This window comes from Bufo gargarizans, chromosome 5 (assembly GCF_014858855.1).
Source record: "Bufo gargarizans isolate SCDJY-AF-19 chromosome 5, ASM1485885v1, whole genome shotgun sequence".
Classification (NCBI taxonomy): domain Eukaryota; kingdom Metazoa; phylum Chordata; class Amphibia; order Anura; family Bufonidae; genus Bufo; species Bufo gargarizans.
Window position 1 is genome coordinate 389,190,517 of NC_058084.1, and position 19,707 is coordinate 389,210,223.

Sequence of the window (19,707 nt, forward strand, 5' to 3'; positions counted from 1 at the left end):
ATAGTACAATATTTGAGCACTGGTAATTTGGTACTAATTGCTTGTTTATACCTATCTATAATTTACATTTTTATAGCGCTTAGTATTACTGTTTATAATTGTTTTATCTTTGACTGCCTAGTTTAGATTAAAGATTACACAAGAGGCATAACTGATGATTTTTTAGGTATATATTTTTTTATAAGAATATACTATTTGTCATGTTGCCTTAATGATAACTACTGTGCACAGTCCATCATTTAGTAACAAATCCAGATGCAAGCAATTGTGTTGGTAGTTTTTATGTTTCACGATTTAAAGTTTGCATGGTTGCCAGTGCATGTAAATTGAAATGGCTGCTTCCTTTGTATGTAGTAATCTGCAATGCTGGAAGAATTAGAAGAATTTGAGGGTCCTGGAAATGAAAGGGCAGAAGCACAGCCTCCTAGTACACAAGAGAAGGGCAAGAAGAAATTACTTGGTAAAAATTTTGCTCATATCTGTTTTTCTATTTTGTGGAAAAGCTGGGAAAAAATTGTAGCTTTAAAATACATTTATGCTGTTGTCTTTGAAGTACCACTACTGGCTATATATTTAGAGATGAGTGAATTTCTTCAAAAAAATTCTGTCCGATTAGTCTAATTTTTGAAAAAGTTTAATTCAGGTACCAGTCGATTCTACCCAAATCCCATATGCTCCAATTGCTCTGAAAGTAAGTATAGGACATTCTCTGGTCTCCTAGGATTTATATTTTTTCTGGGACGAAGGGAAGAGCCGACGGTTTCTGGGCAAGATATTCAAATTAGCTTTCCTAATCCTATTTAATGCCAGCAGACGTAAGATAATTTTCATATATACTAGAAACCCAGAGGAGCATTGACTGGCTCACAATGCTACTCATGCATGCTCAGCTTTATTGCTCCATAAGGAGAAATAAAACTCCAACCAAGGCCTATTAGGCAGCCAAGCAAATTTTCTTTGCTCAGCTATGCTAAAAGGTAGTTACCCAGAAAGAGCTGGGTTTCTGGTATGAGACACTCAATTTTCTTTTCCTTTTGGAAAGGAGACTAGCTTACATGTCTTTTTTCCAGAGAAGCATTATGTGGGGACAGAAACACAGTAATAGATAAAAATTATCATTATAAAAATGCACTAACTGAACAGTTTGAGGATATCACTAGGGGAAAATCATAAAATGATAAAGCAGTTTGGGGCTACCACTAAAAACTTGGAAAATAAAATAGGGGAAAATTGACCTATAAAGCACAAGGAGATATGTATAAATATACAAACTAGATAAGAGTCTATCAATTTGAATTAATGCAGAATTTTTTTAAAAAAAATATTGGATTCTAAAAACCAAAATATTTTGCAATTCATTCCACACAATTCAGCTTTTTTTCAAAAAGGATTACACAAGCTGAGTTTTTAACAACTACAGCATTGCCATCATTGCTCTGCCTTTTAAACAGACTTATAAAGCATAACTAGGAGAATAGCTAAGCCCACCTCATATCTACAACTAGCTCTTTCGGGACAAAAGCCCCTTATCAGAGGAAAGCAGATAAAAGTTCTAGTTGAGAGACCTGGGAGGACCTCTGGGTGGATATTATTCCTATTATGGAGACCAGTTAATATACGTGTTGACTATTGTAGGCCAAGCAACACTCCTCTTGGTTTCTAGGAAAATATATGCAAATTATCATATCTGACATCAGCTGGCAGCAGAAATAATTACCATCTCTACCATTTCTTTCCCCAAAAGCCCAAAAATATGCAAATTAGCTTTCCTGATGAAAAAGATAAAGTAATTATTTCTAATGCCAGCTTATGTTAGACATACTACTTTGCATATATTTCCTATAAACCAAGAGGAGCATCACTCCGCTTACAATAGTCATCACATACTAAGTGGACTCCATAATAGAAATGGTATCCATCGCAGAGGTCCCCCAAGGCCTCTCGGCTAGTAAAGCCAATTCTGTTTGCTTTGCTCTGATAAAAGTCTTTTGTTCTGGAGTGGCTATTATCCTAGTTGTGCTAGGAAGTCAGTTTAAATGGGTGAGCAATGATTGGAAGGTTATGCTGTAGTTATGAAAGCTTTTTTTTTTATCCTTTCAGAAAAACTGCGGAATTGCATGTTTTTCCCCATACTGTCTTGGTTTGCCTGAAATGAGTTGCAAAATCTTTGAATTTGTTAGATTTCTTTTCTTTTTTTTTTTTTTATCTCATCCTGAATTCTAAATTGATAAAATTGATTTGCTCATCTCTAGTATGTATTTTTATATATACCTCCTTGTGCTTCAAAGATCAATTTCCCCTTTCGTGTTCCAATAGGTTTTTGGTGATAGCCTTAAACTGTTCAATCAGTGCTTTTTCATAATACGATTTTCCCCCAGTAGTAGCCTCGAACTTTTCAATCAGTGCTTTTTCATAACAAGATTTTTTATCTTTTCCCTGCTTGTGCTTCATAGATCATTAATTTATTTTTTATCCAATAAGTCTTTGGTGGTAGCTTTTCCTGTAGTGATAGACTTTTTTTTAATCTATTGCTGTGCTTGAGTCCCCACTCAATGTTTCTCTGGAAAAGAGGCATGCAAGCTAGTCTCCTTTTAAAAGGAAAGGAAAACTGAGTGTTTCGAACCCAGCCTTTTCTGGGTAACTGCCATTTAATGGAGATGAGCAAAGAAAATTTGGTTGGCTGTCTGAGAGGCCTTGGTTGGGGTACTATTTCTTCTTATGGAGAGCTGAGTATGCATGTGGAGTATCAAATGCCAGTCAACGCTCCTTTGGTTTCTGGGAAAAATATATGAAAATTAGCACATCTTACATCTGCTGGCATCAGATATTTCTTAGGAAAGCTAATTGGATATCTTTCTCAGAAACCCAGAGGGGCGTTACCTGGCCTGCAATACTCCGCACATGTTCTATGCACACTAGGCATTCTCTGTAATGAGGACTACTCCCTAGACAATACATATATTACACAGAAACCCAGAGTAGCATACTAGACTCTCCCTCTCGCACTTTTTCATATTTCAAACCCACCCTGCTGACAATGTCCCCAAGTGTCCAGTGACTGGCCTCAGCTGTCAAGTGTCCCCAAGGGACATGTCAATGCTGAGGATAGTTCCATCCAGAACTCTACAGTGTGGGGACTGGAAGCAGCCAATGACTGGTTTCAGCTGTGAGGTGTCCCCAAGCGGCATGTCATTATTTAGTCATGTGCCATCTGGGGACACTTGACCACAAGGAGGAGTTTTTGGAATCAAATGTGAATGCAGTGATGATATATGTAAGTGATTACAATATCGGAGAGAAAGGATATGTTTATTGGGTAAAGCTGTACAATTAAAAGGAGGCTATAGTACCCTGTCGGACCACTTTTAGCCTGGATCCAAGATGAGATACAGTTGGGCATGGAGGCATACAGGTTCTGTATGGTTCTGCTGCACATTTGCACAAAGATGTCGTAGCTGGGCCTGTAGATTCTGAAAACTTGTAGGTTGCTGAAGATCGAGTCCCAGCTGGTCCCATAAATGCCTGATCGGGAATAAATCTGACAGGGCAAGGAAGTATTGCAATCTGGTGAAGACATTCCTCGATAACCCTTGCTGTTGATAAGGATAACATTATCCTGCTGAAAAATGCCAGTTGGAAGCCCTACCTTGAGAGGCAACACATGGGGCTGCAGAATGTCCTGTACATACACTGACAAGCAAAAGGATAACAATTTTGACTTTCAGGCTCCATATCTCACCATTCACTACAGCTTCGAATGTGAGACTACCATAATTTTATAGACAATCATCATGGCGATCTCAAACATAAATTGGACTTGCAACTATTTAGCATATGATTAGTTATGCAGATTCTTGTCATGTAACTTCTGGGCATACTCTCGATCAGATTAAAGCATATCTCAACCGAAATCTGTTCCCAGGTCTCTTCTACACTATCCCAATGTTAGCGCATACTGGTCGACTCACTTGGGTATGAATACAGCTTTTTCTTCAACTCTACCCACAAGTGTTCGATCGAATTGAGGTCTGGGGAGTGTGGGGGCCAATCCAGCACCTCATCTTCATTGTCATTGAACCATTTCCTTGCCAATATCGACATATGCTTTGGGTCGTTGTCCTACTGGAACACTATGTCGTCCTTTTTATACCCATAGTACTCAAGTGTATGAACTAACTCGTCTTGTAGGATACTCACATATAACTCAGCATTGAGACCACCATTGATCCTGGTAGAGTGTCCAATGCCTTTGACTGTGAAACAACTCCATTTCATCAGACTTTCTCCACCAAACTTGACAGTTCCTTCAATTTCTTGATCCATTAGTCCTTTTCCCTTTGTTTCGTCCAACCTAATAACACACTGAGGTATTAGGGAATATGAGAACAAGTTGTAATTTGTAGTATACCACTAGGAGCAAAACAGTAGCAATGCAGTTACATGACAAGAATCTGCATAACTAATCATATGCTAAATAGTTGCAAGTCAATTTATGTATGAGATAGCCAAGATGAATGTCTATGAAATGATGGTAGTCTCACGATCAAAGCTGTAGTGGATGGTGTAGTGGAAGAGATATATAGCCTGAAATTCAAAAGTTGAAAACATTGTTACCCTTTTGCTCATCAGTGTATCTCTGAGCAGTTCGTGACCAAATGTCGTATGCAATGGCTCCCTAGATCATCATACCAGCAAATGGGGTGTTGTGTTACCCAAAAGCAAAGGCTGAATTGAAGAGCTCACCACAAGGCCTCTATACTGGAACCCAACCATCATCGGATCGCAAACAGAATCTTGACTCAACAGTAAGGCCCCTTTCACACGGGCGAGTTTTCAGAGCGGGTGCAATGCGTGAGGTGAACGCATTGCACCCGCACTGAATCCGGACCCATTCACTTCAATGGGCTGTGCAGATGAGTGGTGATTTTCACGCATCACTTGTGCGTTGCGTGAAAATCGCAGCATGTTCTATATTCTGCGTTTTTCACGCAACGCAGGCCCTATAGAAATTAATGGGGCTGCGTGAAATTCGCAAGCATCCGCAAGCAAGTACGTATGCGGTGCGATTTTTACGCATGGTTGCTAGGAGATGATAGGGATGAGCAACCCCGGACCCCATTAAAGTAAATTCATTGTATTATTTTCCCTTATAACATGGTTACAAGGGAAAATAATAGCATTCTTAATACAGAATGCTTACTAAAATGTCGATTGAGGGGTTAAAAAATATAAAAAATGAACTAACCTTATCCACTTGATCGCGCAGCCGGCACTGTCTTCTTTCTTCTTCTTTCAGGACCTGCAAAAGGACCTTTGATGACATAATCGCGCTCGTGGTGGGCGTGGTGACGTCAGCGCAGGTCCTGCTGAATGAAGATAGAAGGCTCTTCGATCTTAATTCAGCAGGACCTGCGCTGACGTCACTGCCCTCACAACGTGGTGAGCGAGATTACGTCATCAAAGGTCCTTTTGCGGGTCCTGAAAGAAGAAGAAAGAAGACGATACCGGCTGCGACCATGTTATAAGGGAAAATAATAAAATCTACAGAACACCTAACCCAAACCCGAACTTCAGTGGAGAAGTCCGGGTTCGGGTCTGGGTACCACATTCAGTTTTTTATCACGCGCGTGCAAAACGCATTGCACCCACGCGATAAAAACTAAACAACGCAATGCAATCGCAGTCAAAACTGACCGAAATTGCGTGCGCACTCGCAGGGGTTTCCCGCAATGCACACGTGACGCATCTGGAGCACATCTGGGATGCCTGTGTGAAAGAGGCCTAAAGCCTTTTTATAGGGCAGCAGGGGACTACTTTGACCTCTTGTGGTAGGACTCAGTGCCTAATCAGACCACACCTGAATCATTTATATAGCTGCCTGATACATAACTGCATGCTGAGGTTTGCAGCAATCCAACATTTCTATCTGGGTGCGTAATATCAATATATGCTTTTCCTTTATTGTAGGTTATTTCAATGTAATGGCTGTCTCTTCTATTATTTATGGGAATGGCTATTAGTGGCATTTCTACTATAAATATTTCAAACATTCAATAAGTCATGTTCTGTATTTTTCACAGGTCATCATATTTCTATTATACACAGAACAGAAATGGGTCAGTTTATTGTTTATGCTGTTTCTTGGAACTCATGAACACTTTTCACATCTGGCTGTGGGGTTCACATTCGGGGCAGTTTTCTATATTAAGGCAATAAATGCACTGCTGCAAGGCCCAGTTGGCCTACTTACATAGAAGATATTTTTTATTTGAAGGCCTTCATATATTATATAAGGAATATAAAAAGGGTATGAATATGGCATTAATAACTTGAATACATGAATTTGTTATTATTAGTGTCTCCAACCTGTGGCTCTACCAATATTGCAGAATCACAATTTCTGCAGCCTTCAGGGTATGCTACAAGTTGTAGTTCTGAAGTTCTGCATATAGATCCAGATTCTGGGAGTTGCTGGGTATTTTCAGGTTCCCAGTTATTAGGCATATTTGTATTAGTATGTTTATGGTCATTAACTAACAATCTTTTTCTGACCAAGCAGACCTTTAGTGGAAAGGATGCGGGCAAAATCCATTCCAGAGGGTGTCTATTACACTGGTTAGGAAATTACAGTGGTAGAGTTGTCCATTGATTTCCTAAATTATGTAACTGCAAAATCCATTCAGCAGCTTTTAGATATTACCATCACAGGAATTCTAAACAAAAGCCATAGAAATCACTGGATCTCAGCTTAAAAGTGTTGTGTCTGAGATGTACATACACCTGACAAGAAAGAGTAGGTATGGAAATGCCTACGATGGGTAATAATAGATATGACAATACCTATGATAGGTAAGAGTAGGTATGGCACTGCCTATGATAAGTAAGAGTAGATATGACAATGCCTACAATAGGTAAGAGTAGTATGACAATGCCGACCATAGGTAAGAGTAGATATGACAATGTCTATGATAGGTAAGGGTAGGTATGACAATTCCTACGATAGGTAATAATAGGTATGACAAGATCTACGCTAGGTAAGAGTAGATAAGACAATGCCTACAGACGTGGACAAAATTGTTGGTACCCTTTGGTCAATGAAAGAAAAAGTCACAATGGTCACAGAAATAACTTTAATCTGACAAAAGTAATAATAAATTAAAATTCTATAAATGTTAACCAATGAAAGTCAGACATTGTTTTTCAACCATGCTTCAACAGAATTATGTAAAAAAATAAACTCATGAAACAGGCATGGACAAAAATGATGGTACCCCTAGAAAACACAGAACATAATGTGACCAAAGGGACATGTTAATTCAAGGTGTGTCCACTAATTAGCATCACAGGTGTCTACAACCTTGTAATCAGCCATTGGGCCTATATATATGGCTCCAGGTAATCACTGTGTTGTTTGGTGATATGGTGTGTACCACACTCGACATGGACCAGAGGAAGCAAAGGAAAGAGCTGTCTCAAGAGATCAGAAAGAAAATTATAGACAAGCATGTTAAAGGTAAAGGCTATAAGACCATCTCCAAGCAACTAGATGTTCCTGTGAGTACAGTTGCACATATTATTCATAAGTTTAAGATCCATGGGACTGTAGCCAACCTCCCTGGACGTGGCCGCAGGAGGAAAATTGATGACAAATCTAAGAGACGGATAATCCGAATGGTAACAAAAGAGCCTAGAAAGACTTCTAAAGAGATTCAAGGTGAACTTCATGCTCAAGGAACATCAGTGTCAGATCGCACCATCCGTCGTTGTTTGAGCCAAAGTGGACTACATGGGAGACGACCAAGGAGGACACCATTGTTGAAAACGAATCATAAAAAAGCAAGACTGGAATATGCCAAACTACATGTTGACAAGCCACAAAGCTTCTGGGAGAATGTCCTGTGGACAGATGAGACAAAAATCGAAGTTTTTGCCAAGGCACATCAGCTGTATGTTCACAGACGAAAAAATGAAGCATATCAAGAAAAGAACACTGTCCCTACTGTGAAACATGGAGGAGGCTCTGTTATGTTCTGGGGCTGCTTTGCTGCGTCTGGCACAGGGTGTCTTGAATCTGTGCAGGGTACAATGAAATCTCAAGACTATCAAGGAATTCTAGAGAGAAATGTACTAGCCAGTGTCAGAAAGCTTGGTCTCAGTCGCAGGTCATGGGTCTTGCAACAGGACAATGACCCAAAACACACCGCTAAAAACACCCAAGAATGGCTAAGAGGAAAAAATTGGACTATTCTAAAGTGGCCTTCTATGAGCCCTGACCTCAATCCTATTGAGCATCTTTGGAAGGAGCTGAAACATGCAGTCTGGAAAAGGCACCCTTCAAACCGGACACAACTGGAGCAGTTTGCTCATGAGGAGTGGGCCAAAATACCTGCTGAGAGGTGCAGATGTCTCATTGACAGTTACAGGAAGCGTTTGATTGCAGTGATTGCCTCAAAAGGTTGCGCAACAAAATATTAAGTTAGGGGTACCATCATTTTTGTCCATGCCTGTTTCATGAGTTTATTTTTTTACATAATTCTGTTGAAGCATGGTTGAAAAACAATGTCTGACTTTCATTGGTTAACATTTATAGAATTTTAATTTATTATTACTTTTGTCAGATTAAAGTTATTTCTGTGACCATTGTGACTTTTTCTTTCATTGACCAAAGGGTACCAACAATTTTGTCCACGTCTGTATGATAGGTAAGAGTAGATAAGACAATGCCTATGATAGGTAAGAGAAGGTATGACAATGCCTACGATAGGTAAGAGTAGATACAACAATGCCTATGATAGGTAAGTGTAGGTATGACGATGACTATGATAGGTAAGAGTAGATATGACAATGTCTTCTCTAGGTAAGAATAGGTAAGACAATACCTACAATAGGTAAGAGTAGGTATGAGAATATCTATGATGGGTAAACCTATGATAGGCTGTGGAGATGAGTGAATTTTTCTAAAATTCAATTTGCCAATCACTGAATTTTTTTGAAAAAACTTGATTCAAACCGAATATATTTGCGCCAAATTTCGTTAAGAAACGGCTATTTCCTGGCTGCAGAGAGCCTTTATGGTGGTGTAGAACACTGTGCCTTGCAGTAACACGCATAGGTAGTCTGCTTTGGTAGTGAAATAATACTGTGAGTCCATATGACTTGCAGATGACAGCTCTTAGAATCACTGCACAATTCACTTATTTGGGCAGTCACGGGGCTAAAACTGACCAAATAACTCAAGTATGAACTCAGCCTTACAGGTCGATTTTAGCTCCAAGAAGAAGCACACGCCTTTTACACTGTCGTCAGCTGATTCCACATAGATGTCTACAGAACCTGTTCCATTAAAAGCTTATTCAAGTAGAGCCCCCGACAGAGTGGAGAGGGTGTCAGCAGAAAGTTTGTATTGATGTCACTGATTATTTTGCCCTTCCTCTGATCCATCAGAACAATAACCCACAAAAAACGGATCCTGTCTGTGGAGCATCCGCCTTCACTCGGACAGCATTGGTCAGTAATCTATCAGTATTGCTAATGCCCCAAAAAACAGGAGTGGATCCAAAACAGAGATGACACGTGAATTGAATATTTGCATGTTTTCTGTGTTTTGTATCCACTCCTGCTTTTGGCTACCAAATCATAAGCCAATTCTAATAGGACCATGCAGGCCTTACAGCTGCTACACAGAGAGGATCCGTTGTGCGTCTCATTTTTCCTTCCTTCTGACAGATCAGAAGAAGGGTCAAATAAATGATGATGTCAGCCAAGCCAAAAAGGTAGAATAGTCATAAAGTGGGGAAGGTGGGAACAGCATGAGAAGTCCACAGAGTGGCCCTATGACATAGTGGTGAGGTGGAAGCAGCATGAGGAGACCACAGAGTGGCCCAATGACAGAGTCTGGAGGTGGTGCCAGCATCAGGAGGCCACAGAGTGGCAAGGTGACATATTGTGGAGGTAACAGCAGTATCTCCTGTCTGCTTGGATCATCAAGAAATCGTTGATGGCCTTTCTCTGTTCGTATAGTCGGTCTAACATATAGAGGGTGGAATTCCAACAGGTGGAAACGTCGCATGTCAGCCTATGTTGTGGGATGCTGTTCTGCTGCTGCAGCTCATGGAGGGGTGTGCCTTGCAGTGTACGAGTGTCTGCAGTGCATGCAAAGTTTCCTGGCCATGGATGTCTTGCAGATGGGTGGAAGACTTCAGGAACCGCTTGACACCCAGATTGAACACGTGTGCCATGCAGGGTGCTTGGCTCAGCCCTCCTTGACGCAGCACCGACACCATGTTCTTCCCGTTGTCGGTCACCATGGTACCGATTTTAAGTTGTTGCGAGAAAGCCAGGATTCGATTTCTTGCCGAAGGACACGGAGCAGTTCCTACCCTGGGTGACTCCGTTCGCCCAGGCAAACCAGGTGCCGAACAGTGTGAGAGTGATGAGAGGGGTCAAACATGGCTTGCATACACTACATGCCTCCAACATAATTCTTGGATCTCTACATGAAAATAATGTATTTGCTGTAAATCGCGAGAGGGGTATAGTTAGAGACATGGACTTCACAAGAGATACAGCGCAGCGGAGTTCCACCACCTCTATTTGCTTCCCGCTGTTTACTGCTCCTGAATTAAAATTGCGGCAACCAGCTTCAGCTTCCTTTGATGTGCATGCCTACGGAGTTATTTTGTTATGGCTTTGCACAGGGAGCAAGAATGTTACGCACAATTCTGATGGAACTCCTGATTCTAAGAAACTGGACGTGGACTCCAAAGCAGAGGCTCTTCCGTCATGTCTTGTGTGCTGTGGAGATTGATGCAGACGGAGCAGATAAAAACACATGAATATTTTCAACTTACTGAAGCTGCTTGATTTAATTGTGGATAGATGGTAAAGACAAAGTCTGCTGGTGTGTTGTCATCAGCATCTTCATTATGTTTACTGCAGGACCCACGACGACATAATTCGGTCCATACAGCAAAAGGAGGTCTACAATCACCAATCAATTTTCCCCAAAAAAGCCTGTTTCACACAAAAAATTTCACCACTACGTAATTCGGTCCATACAGCAAAAGGATGTCTACAATCACCCATCAATTTCCCCCCCCAAAAAGCCTGTTTCACATAAAAAATTTCACCACTACGTAATTCGGTCCATACCGCAAAAAGGGCTTTACCACATATAACTGCACCGCTGAACGGCCCTTATTTTTTTCCACTTTTACACTACACAAGGCTTTTCAACATATAAGTGCAACTCTGAACGGCAAATATATTTTTCTTTTGCCACTTATACAAGGCAAACACGGTTTTAGAATATATAACTGCACCACTGAACGTCAGTTAGGACCTAATTTTTTTCTACTTTTACACTACACAAAAGGCGAATATATTTTTCTTTTGCCACTAATACAGGGCAAAAAGAGCTTTACAACAGATAACTGCACCACTGAGCGGCAAATATATTTTTTATTTTTCCACTAATACACGCAAAAAAATACTTTAGAACAGATAACTGCACCACTGAGCAGCAAATATATTTTTTCATTTTCTACTAGTGCACGCCACAAAAGGCTGTACAACAGATAACTGCACCGCTGAGCGGCAAATATATTTTACTTTTGCCACTAATACACGACAAAAAGGGCAGTAATTTTAGCACTACACACAACAGCGAATAAACCCTTTTTTCCCCACTAATATAAGCCAAAAAATGCTTTAGAACATATAACTGCACCGCTCAAGGGCAAATAAGACATATAAATATTTCCTTGTAATAACCACTGTTAATGGCTGTAACAATCAGCACTTGCACCCTAATAAGAACAGTTTGCTGGAATTACAGAGCTGTATAATGGCAATTTGAATCCACAGTCAGTGCTGCAAGGTGTAATAGGAATGTTCCTATTACCCAGGCTGTACACTTCCCCTACTGAACCCTTTTCAACATAAAAGCTGTGGAATGATTCCTTCCTATCCTTTTCGTACACCTTGAATAATCTTTCCCTGCACTTGTAAATAGTTTTTTTTAGCTCAATAAAGTTTTTTCTAACACTGTCACTAGCACCTGCAGACATCTCTCCCTCCACTAAGTACACTGGTAAATGGCAGAATCCAAGATGGCTGCCGCTATTTATAGGGCTGCGACATCACAGGACTGGCTGGCTGCTGATTGGCTGCATGCATGGCATTATGGGTGATTCCGCCTTCCCAGAGATCCTTTCTCCATGTCCTAACACGTGTAGCAGCCATTTTAGGAAAAAATGTGATTCGTTACAACGAAGCGCGAGTAAATTCGGCTTTAGTGCGAATCAAATTTTTCCTGAAATTCGGATCGAATTCCACATTGTCAGCTTCGATTCGCTCATCTCTAATAGGCTGTTAGATTAAACAGAAGCTTCTGTAACTATGGCGTGGAAATACCAAGGTATACTGAGGCTCTGTTCACATAATTGTAATAGAAGCAGGTACCGTATATCAAACAACCAGTCCTATTGACTTACAGAATAATGGGTTCCATTGTGGTTTTTGTTGCTTTGACCGCAATGATAGCACTACTTGCAATGCTATTCAAAACTACCAGAACTGTCAGTGGAGGTTCTGAACAGAGCCCTTGGCTGATGCAGATGTGAACATAGCCTGAAGGGGTTGTGCAAGAATGAGGGAGTTTTTGGCAACATTTTGTGAATGGGTTGTGTCTAATATAGACTTTTAGTCCCATTCAACTAGATGAGGCTGAACTACGCATTAATAGAGTCACCCATTTAACTCAGTTAATAAGTCCATGTGGTGAATACTCTCTATAACCACCGCATAATGTTTTCTCTTGTGTTTTATTTTTCTCGTTTAGTTTAATGCATGGTCAATGCAGATTTTTGGGGGGCTTTTTTCTAAGGTGGCACATGGACAGTTATGGAAGCCAGTTAGATTGTTTAGATTTTTACACTCATCATCTAGGCCTGTGATGGCTAACCTCCGGCACTCCAGCTGTGGTAAAACTACAACTCCCAAGATGCACACAGGCTTGGCTGTTCTCAGAACACCATAGAAATGAATATAGCATGCTGGGAGTCGTAGTTTCACCACAGCTGGACTGCCAGAGGTTAGCCATCATTGATCTAGCCTTTCACCTCTGATGTAACACAAGTAATTTTATTCCATGCATGTCCCAGATAGCTGTTGAGTAAAGGCTCATGCACACAAAAGTATTTTCTTTCCGCTTCCGCTCCGGGTTTTTTTGGGGACCGTATGCAGAACCATTCACTTTAATGGGTCCGCAAAAACAACGGAAGGTACTCCGTGTGCATTCCGTTTCCGTATTTCCGTTCTGCAAAAAAGTAGTGCATGTCCTATTATTGTCCGCAAATCACAGTCCGAGTCCCCTATCAAGTCAATGGGTCCGCATCCGTATTTTATCCATATATTGTGGATCCATACTGTAGAAATGCTATGCCCAGCCCATATTGCTTATGTCTTTGGTGATTAATAAGTTTCTGTTTCCGTTTCCGATCCACAAAAAACTGATTGCATACGGAAACCATACGGATATTTTTTGTGGAATAACAGAATGGAAGAGAACTTAAATCAGAGAGAAAAAAACTCAGATACGGAACAACGGATCCTTGAAAAATGGACCGCAAAAAAACAACTGTCGTGTGAGTCTTTAGTCTGCAATTAATATTACACACTGGAGCTGACTGGCACACTAGGCAAAGTTCACCAGCCAAGCTTTTATTGTGGGAACAGATCCCAGAGTGCAAAGACAGATAAAGGAAAGCTTTGTCCTTCACACTCACTGGGAAATATTCCCATAAAAAAAAAAAAAAAAAGAAACGTAAGATGGAATTTTGTAAAAAAATGTTAAAAAAGATTGAACAAATAAATAAAATAAAATAAAATAAATTGAACTTATTGTGCCAAATTTCTGTCAACAGTCATTTAAAGACGTCGCTTATACATACTGTCACGGAGAGAGAGTTTTAACCCCCTTCCCCCCACCCTTTGGTGTTTTTCCTGTTTTGTTGCATTACAATCTGGAATTATGTAACGGATGTGACAAAATTAAAAGTTGTGAGTGAATATTTATACACTCCCCTTTGTTATGAAACAACTAAATAAGGCCCGGACTAACTAACTAACTTCAAAAGACACAAACTTAGTGGAGTAAGGTCCCTCTGTGTGCAAAGTGTCACATGACCTGTCACATGATGTGAGTGTAAGTGCACCTGTTCCAAAAGGTCCCTGAGCCTGCAACACTACTCTTCAAGCAACATGGAGACCAAGGAGCTCTCCAAACTGGTCAGAGACAAAGTTGCCTATAAAAAAAAGAAAAAAGATCCCAAACTTTAAACGTTCCACGGAGCGCCACTAAACCCATTGTAACAAAATGGAAAGAACTTGTCAAGAGAGGGCTGGACATCAAAACTGCCAGACAGCAGAGACAATACTGAAGGACCTCCAGAGATTCACAGCAGAGATGGATTATCTGCTGGAGGATGCGCCTAATTTATGATGAGGCCTGCGCCTCGTCATAAATGTGGTGGATCATCCGACAGTGCAGGAGATATAAAGACCAGCAATGAAACTCACCCATAGTTGCTATTTACATAGCATTCACTATGAAGCATATTCTATAAGTACTGTATGGAAGTTTTACATGGGCACTGTAGAGCTGTACATTAAGCAGTATTATGAATAAGTATTAAAGGGGTTGTCCAGGAATTTGATATTTGTGTCCAGGGGTGGATTGGCCAAAGACCTGCAGAAAAATTTTCCGGTGGGCCACTGCCCACCTCACGGCCGGCCAGTGGAAGTTTTTGGGGATGTATTTTGTGCTGCTGGCGGCAGTATTTGGTAATGGACTGTGGCATTTGTCACTCTAGTACTACATAGGAAGCTTGTCAGTGGTCGGACTTGGAATACTTCTGTGTCCATGTGGAAAAAAATAACCACGCCACTCAAATTGTCATGCAATAATTCAGCTTATTTTATTGGTATTTCCAGCAATCACACATGGAGGCCGACACTAGTGTTTTGGTCTATCATAGACCTTGGTCATGGCCTAAATAGACACATGAAAATGATAGTACAGGAAATAAGTAAAGCAAAAATATAACATATATATAACAAAATATATAAAAAAATATAATGATGCTGGAAACACACATACAGTGATATAAAATAAAGAAATAACATTAGAAAGTACAGAAGAATCAAGGAAACATTTTTTCTGTCTGGTATTTCTTTGCTACAGATCCCACTATTGATCTCACAGGAACGAGGTGACTCTATAGGACACCACACTTACAGTTGCAAGAAAAAGTATGTGAACCCTTTGGAATGATATGGATTTCTGCACAAATTGGTCATAAAATGTGATCTGATCGTCATCTAAGTCCCAACAATAGACAATCACAGTCTGCTTAAACTAATAACACACAAATAAATAAATGTTACCATGTTTTTATTGAACACACCATGTAAACATTCACAGTGCAGGTGGAAAAGGTATGTGAACCCTTTGGAATGATATGGATTTCTGCACAAATTGGTCATAAAATATGATCTGATCTTCATCTAAGTCACAACAATAGACAATCGCAGCCTGCTTAAACTAATAACACACAAAGAATTAAATGTTACCATGTTTTTATTGAACACACCATGTAAACATTCACAGTGCAGGTGGAAAAAGTATGTGAACCCCTAGACTAATGACATTTCTAAGAGCTAATTGCAGTGAGGTGTCAGCCAACTGAAGTCCAATCAATGAGATGAGATTGAAGGTGTTGGTTACAACTGCCCTGACCTCTAAAAAACACACACCAGTTCTGGGTTTGTTTTTCACAAGAAGCATTGCCTGATGTGACTGATGCCTCACACAAAAGAGCTCTCAGAAGACCTACGATTAAGAATTGTCGACTTGCATAAAGCTGGAAAGGGTTATAAAAGTATCTCCAAAGGCCTTAGGCCTCTTTCACACGGGCGTCAGTTTTTTTGCCTGGATAAGAGGTGGGTGCGTTGCGGGAAAATGCGCGATTTTTCCGTGCGAGTGCAAAACATTGTCATGCTTTGCACTCGCGTGAGAAAAATCGCGCATGTTTGGTACCCAAACCCGAACTTCTTCACAGAAGTTCGGGCTTGGGATTAATGTTCTGAAGATTGTATTATTTTCCCTTATAACATGGTTATAAGGGAAAATAATAGAATTCTGAATACAGAATGCATAGTAAAACATCGCTAGAGGGGTTAAAACATTTTTTTTAACTCACCTTAGTCCACTTGATCGTGAAGCCCGGCATCTCCTTGTGTCTCCTCTGCTGAACAGGACCTGGGGTGAGCTGCTGCATTAAATAGAGGTTAAGGACCTTTGATGACGTCACTCCGGTCAGCACATGGTACGTCACATGATCTTTTACCATGGTGATTCACCATGGTAAAAGACCATGTGATGACCGGAGTGACGTCATCAAAGGTCCTTAACCCCTATTTAATGCAGCAGCTCACCCCAGGTCCTGTTCAGCAGAGGAGACACAAGGAGATGCCGGGCTTCGCAATCAAGTGGACTAAGGTGAGTTAAATTATTTTTATTTTTTTTAACCCCTCTAGCGCTGTTTTACTATGCATTCTGTATTCAGAATGCTATTATATTCCCTTATAACCATGTTATAAGGGAAAATAATAATGATTGGGTCTCCATCCCGATCGTCTCCTAGCAACCGTGCGTGAAAATTGCACCGCATCCGTACTTGCTTGCGGATGCTATGCGATTTTCACGCTTCCCATTCACTTCTATGGGGACTGCGTCGCGTGAAAATCGGACAATATAGAGCATGCTGCGATTTTCACTCAATGCACAAGTGATGCGTGAAAATCACCGCTCATGTGCACAGCCCCATAGAAATGAATGGGTCAGGATTCAGTGCGGGTGCAATACGTTCACCGCACGCATCGCACCCGCACGGAAAACTCGCCCGTGTGAAAGGGGCCTTACTGTTCATCAGTCCACGGTAAGACAAATTGTCTGGGAATGGAGAAAGTTCAGCACTGCTGCTACTCTCCCTAGGAGTGGCCGTCCTGTAAAGATGACTGCAAGAGCACAGCTCAGATTGCTCAATGAGGTGAAGAAGAATCCTAGAGTTCAGCTAAAGACTTACAAAAGTCTCTGGCATATGCTAACATCCCTGTTAGCGAATCTACGATACGTAAAACACTAAACAAGAATGGATTTCATGGGAGAATACCACAGAGGAAGCCACTGCTGTCCCAAAAAAAATACATTGCTGCACGTTTACAGTTTGCACAAGAGCACCTGGATGTTCCACAGCAGTACTGGCAAAATATTCTGTGGACAGACAAAACCAAAGTCGAGTTGTTTGGAAGAAACACACAACACTATATGTGGAGAAAAAAAGGCACAGCACACCAACATCAAAACCTCATCCTAACTGTGAAGTATGGTGGTGGGGGCATCATGGTTTGGGGCTGCTTTGCTGCGTCAGAGCCTGGACGAATTGCTATCATCAAAGGAAAAATGAATTCCCAAGTTTATCAAGACATTTTCCAGGAGAACTTAAGGCCATCTGTCCACCAGCTGAAGCTTAACAGAAGATGGGTGTTGCAACAGGACAACAACAGAAAAGAATAGAAGTAAATCAACAACAGAATGTCTTAAACAGAAGAAAATACACCTTCTGGAGTGGCCCAGTCAGAGTCCTGACCTCAACCCGATTGAGATGCTGTGGCATGACCTCAAGAAAGCGATTCACACCAGACATCCGAAGAATATTGCTGAACTGAAACAGTTCAAAGAGGTGTAAAGAGGAATGGTCACGAATTACTCCTGACCGTTGTGCATGTCTGATCTGCAACTACAGGAAACGTTTGGTTGAAGTTATTGCTGCCAAAGGAGGTTTAACCAGTTATTAAATCCAAGGGTTCACATACTTTTTCCACCTGCATTGTGAATGTTTACATGGTGTGTTCAATAAAAACATGATAACATTTAATTCTTTGTGTGTTTTTAGTTTAAGCAGACTGTGATTGTCTATTGTTGTGACTTAGATGAAGATCAGATCACATTTTATGATCAATTTGTGCAGAAATTCATATAATTCCAAAGGGTTCACATACGTTTTCTTGCAACTGTATTATTATATGTGGACTTTATCTATGTTTCACTTGTCCCCTTGAGGCTTCTGTACGTAATTTGGTTATTTCTTTATTTTGTTGTCGCATACTTCCCAACAGTCCTGGATCAGGCGGGACAGGCCGAGATTTCTGTGGCCATCCTGCGGTCCTCGGAGGGCAGAGTTATGTCCCGCTCTCATCTTCACAGAGACCGTTGATTGCAATAGTGAAGCAGGGAGCTGTCAGAGACAATGCAGTTACACATCACGCTGCTGGTCTGTGTAGAAGGAAGGAGGAGTGTGCAGGCCCAGGAATCAGCCTGCGTTCCTTTTACACAGAGCAACGTGTCTGTGACCACATCATGCCTGCTGGGAAGCACAGGATGTTCTCAGATCAAGGGAACGCCTAGGTTAATTTTATTAATAGAAGTGGCACTACTGAAATGGCAGCATAACTACTGTGGGGGCACAGTGTGGGCATATCTACAGTAAAAGAGGCACAATGTGGGCATAACTACTGTGAGGGGGCACAATGTAAGTATAACGTCTGTGTGGAGGCAGTAAGGGGACTGGGCACGTTTGGGTGTGTATAAATAGGTATTGGGCAGAGTTAGACCAAAGCCCTGACTACCAGTATGAACAAACCCCAAAGGTAGGTGAGTTCATACACAGGAATATCTAAATTGCTATCTAACCCTAACGGACCCTGGTACTAGTGACAGGAATGAGAGAACCTGTTCCTCCAAAAGGAAGGATGAACAGGAGTTACCCATAGGTCTAATACAAAACAACTAGTGATGAGTGGCAGGGGCAATATTCAAATTCGTGATATTTCGCGAATTCGAGAAATCGTTATATCCAGTCATTCTGTTTTTGATTGCGGAAATCGGCAATTGAAAAATTTGCAATAAAAATTCGCAACCAACACTACTCCTAGTCAAAGATATTGCAGCCTTCTCATTTGCCCACAAGCTAGAAGCAGGGAGGGATCATGTGTACTGATTAAAATAAATCTTAAATAATCGAAATTGCGAATACGTATCACTATATTCTAAATATTCTCAAAATGCCGATATTCGCGATAAAAATTCGAATATTCGTGATCAACGCTAAAAACAACAAGGAAATGCAACACTCAGAAAAGTCCAAATAAAATACAAAAGGGAAAGGTAACACTTAACTTCCAAGAAGCTAGGGCAGCACCAGGAACTCAGCCGAGATCCAAACACTAGCTATCCACAGGTCCAACTGAAGCTATAAACCGCACAGCATTATGGGAGAAACTATAAATAGGGAAAGGTAAATGACCACAAAAGCAACACCTGGAAGTTAAGGGTGTGGTCAGTACCAAAAACAACACAGACGGCTATTGATCCACAAAGTAAACATGTCAAATCAAACCATGTGTTGCCAGTCTCACAGATCTCCTGCCACTCACTGTCGCGGGGACATCCGTATGTCTCGGTACGTCCATGACAGTACCCCCCTTCTACGGGTGACCTCCGGGCACCCAGGACTGACCTTATCTGGGTGAGACCTGTGCAAGGCTTTCACCAAACGACTGGCATTCACGTCAGATGCTGGTACC

The 19,707-nt window shown here is 41.0% G+C and overlaps 1 protein-coding gene across 1 annotated transcript in view; it reads left to right on the forward strand.

Moving 5' to 3' along the window:
- The first annotated feature begins 363 nt into the window (after positions 1-363).
- The window catches only part of LOC122939470 (solute carrier family 40 member 1-like), a 57,154-nt gene continuing 37,810 nt past the window's right edge, over positions 364-19,707 (forward strand). Inside the window, exon 1 of the mRNA XM_044295542.1 lies at positions 364-460. Within this exon, the coding sequence (XP_044151477.1) occupies positions 364-460 (97 nt within the window). The remainder of the gene's footprint in view (positions 461-19,707) is intronic.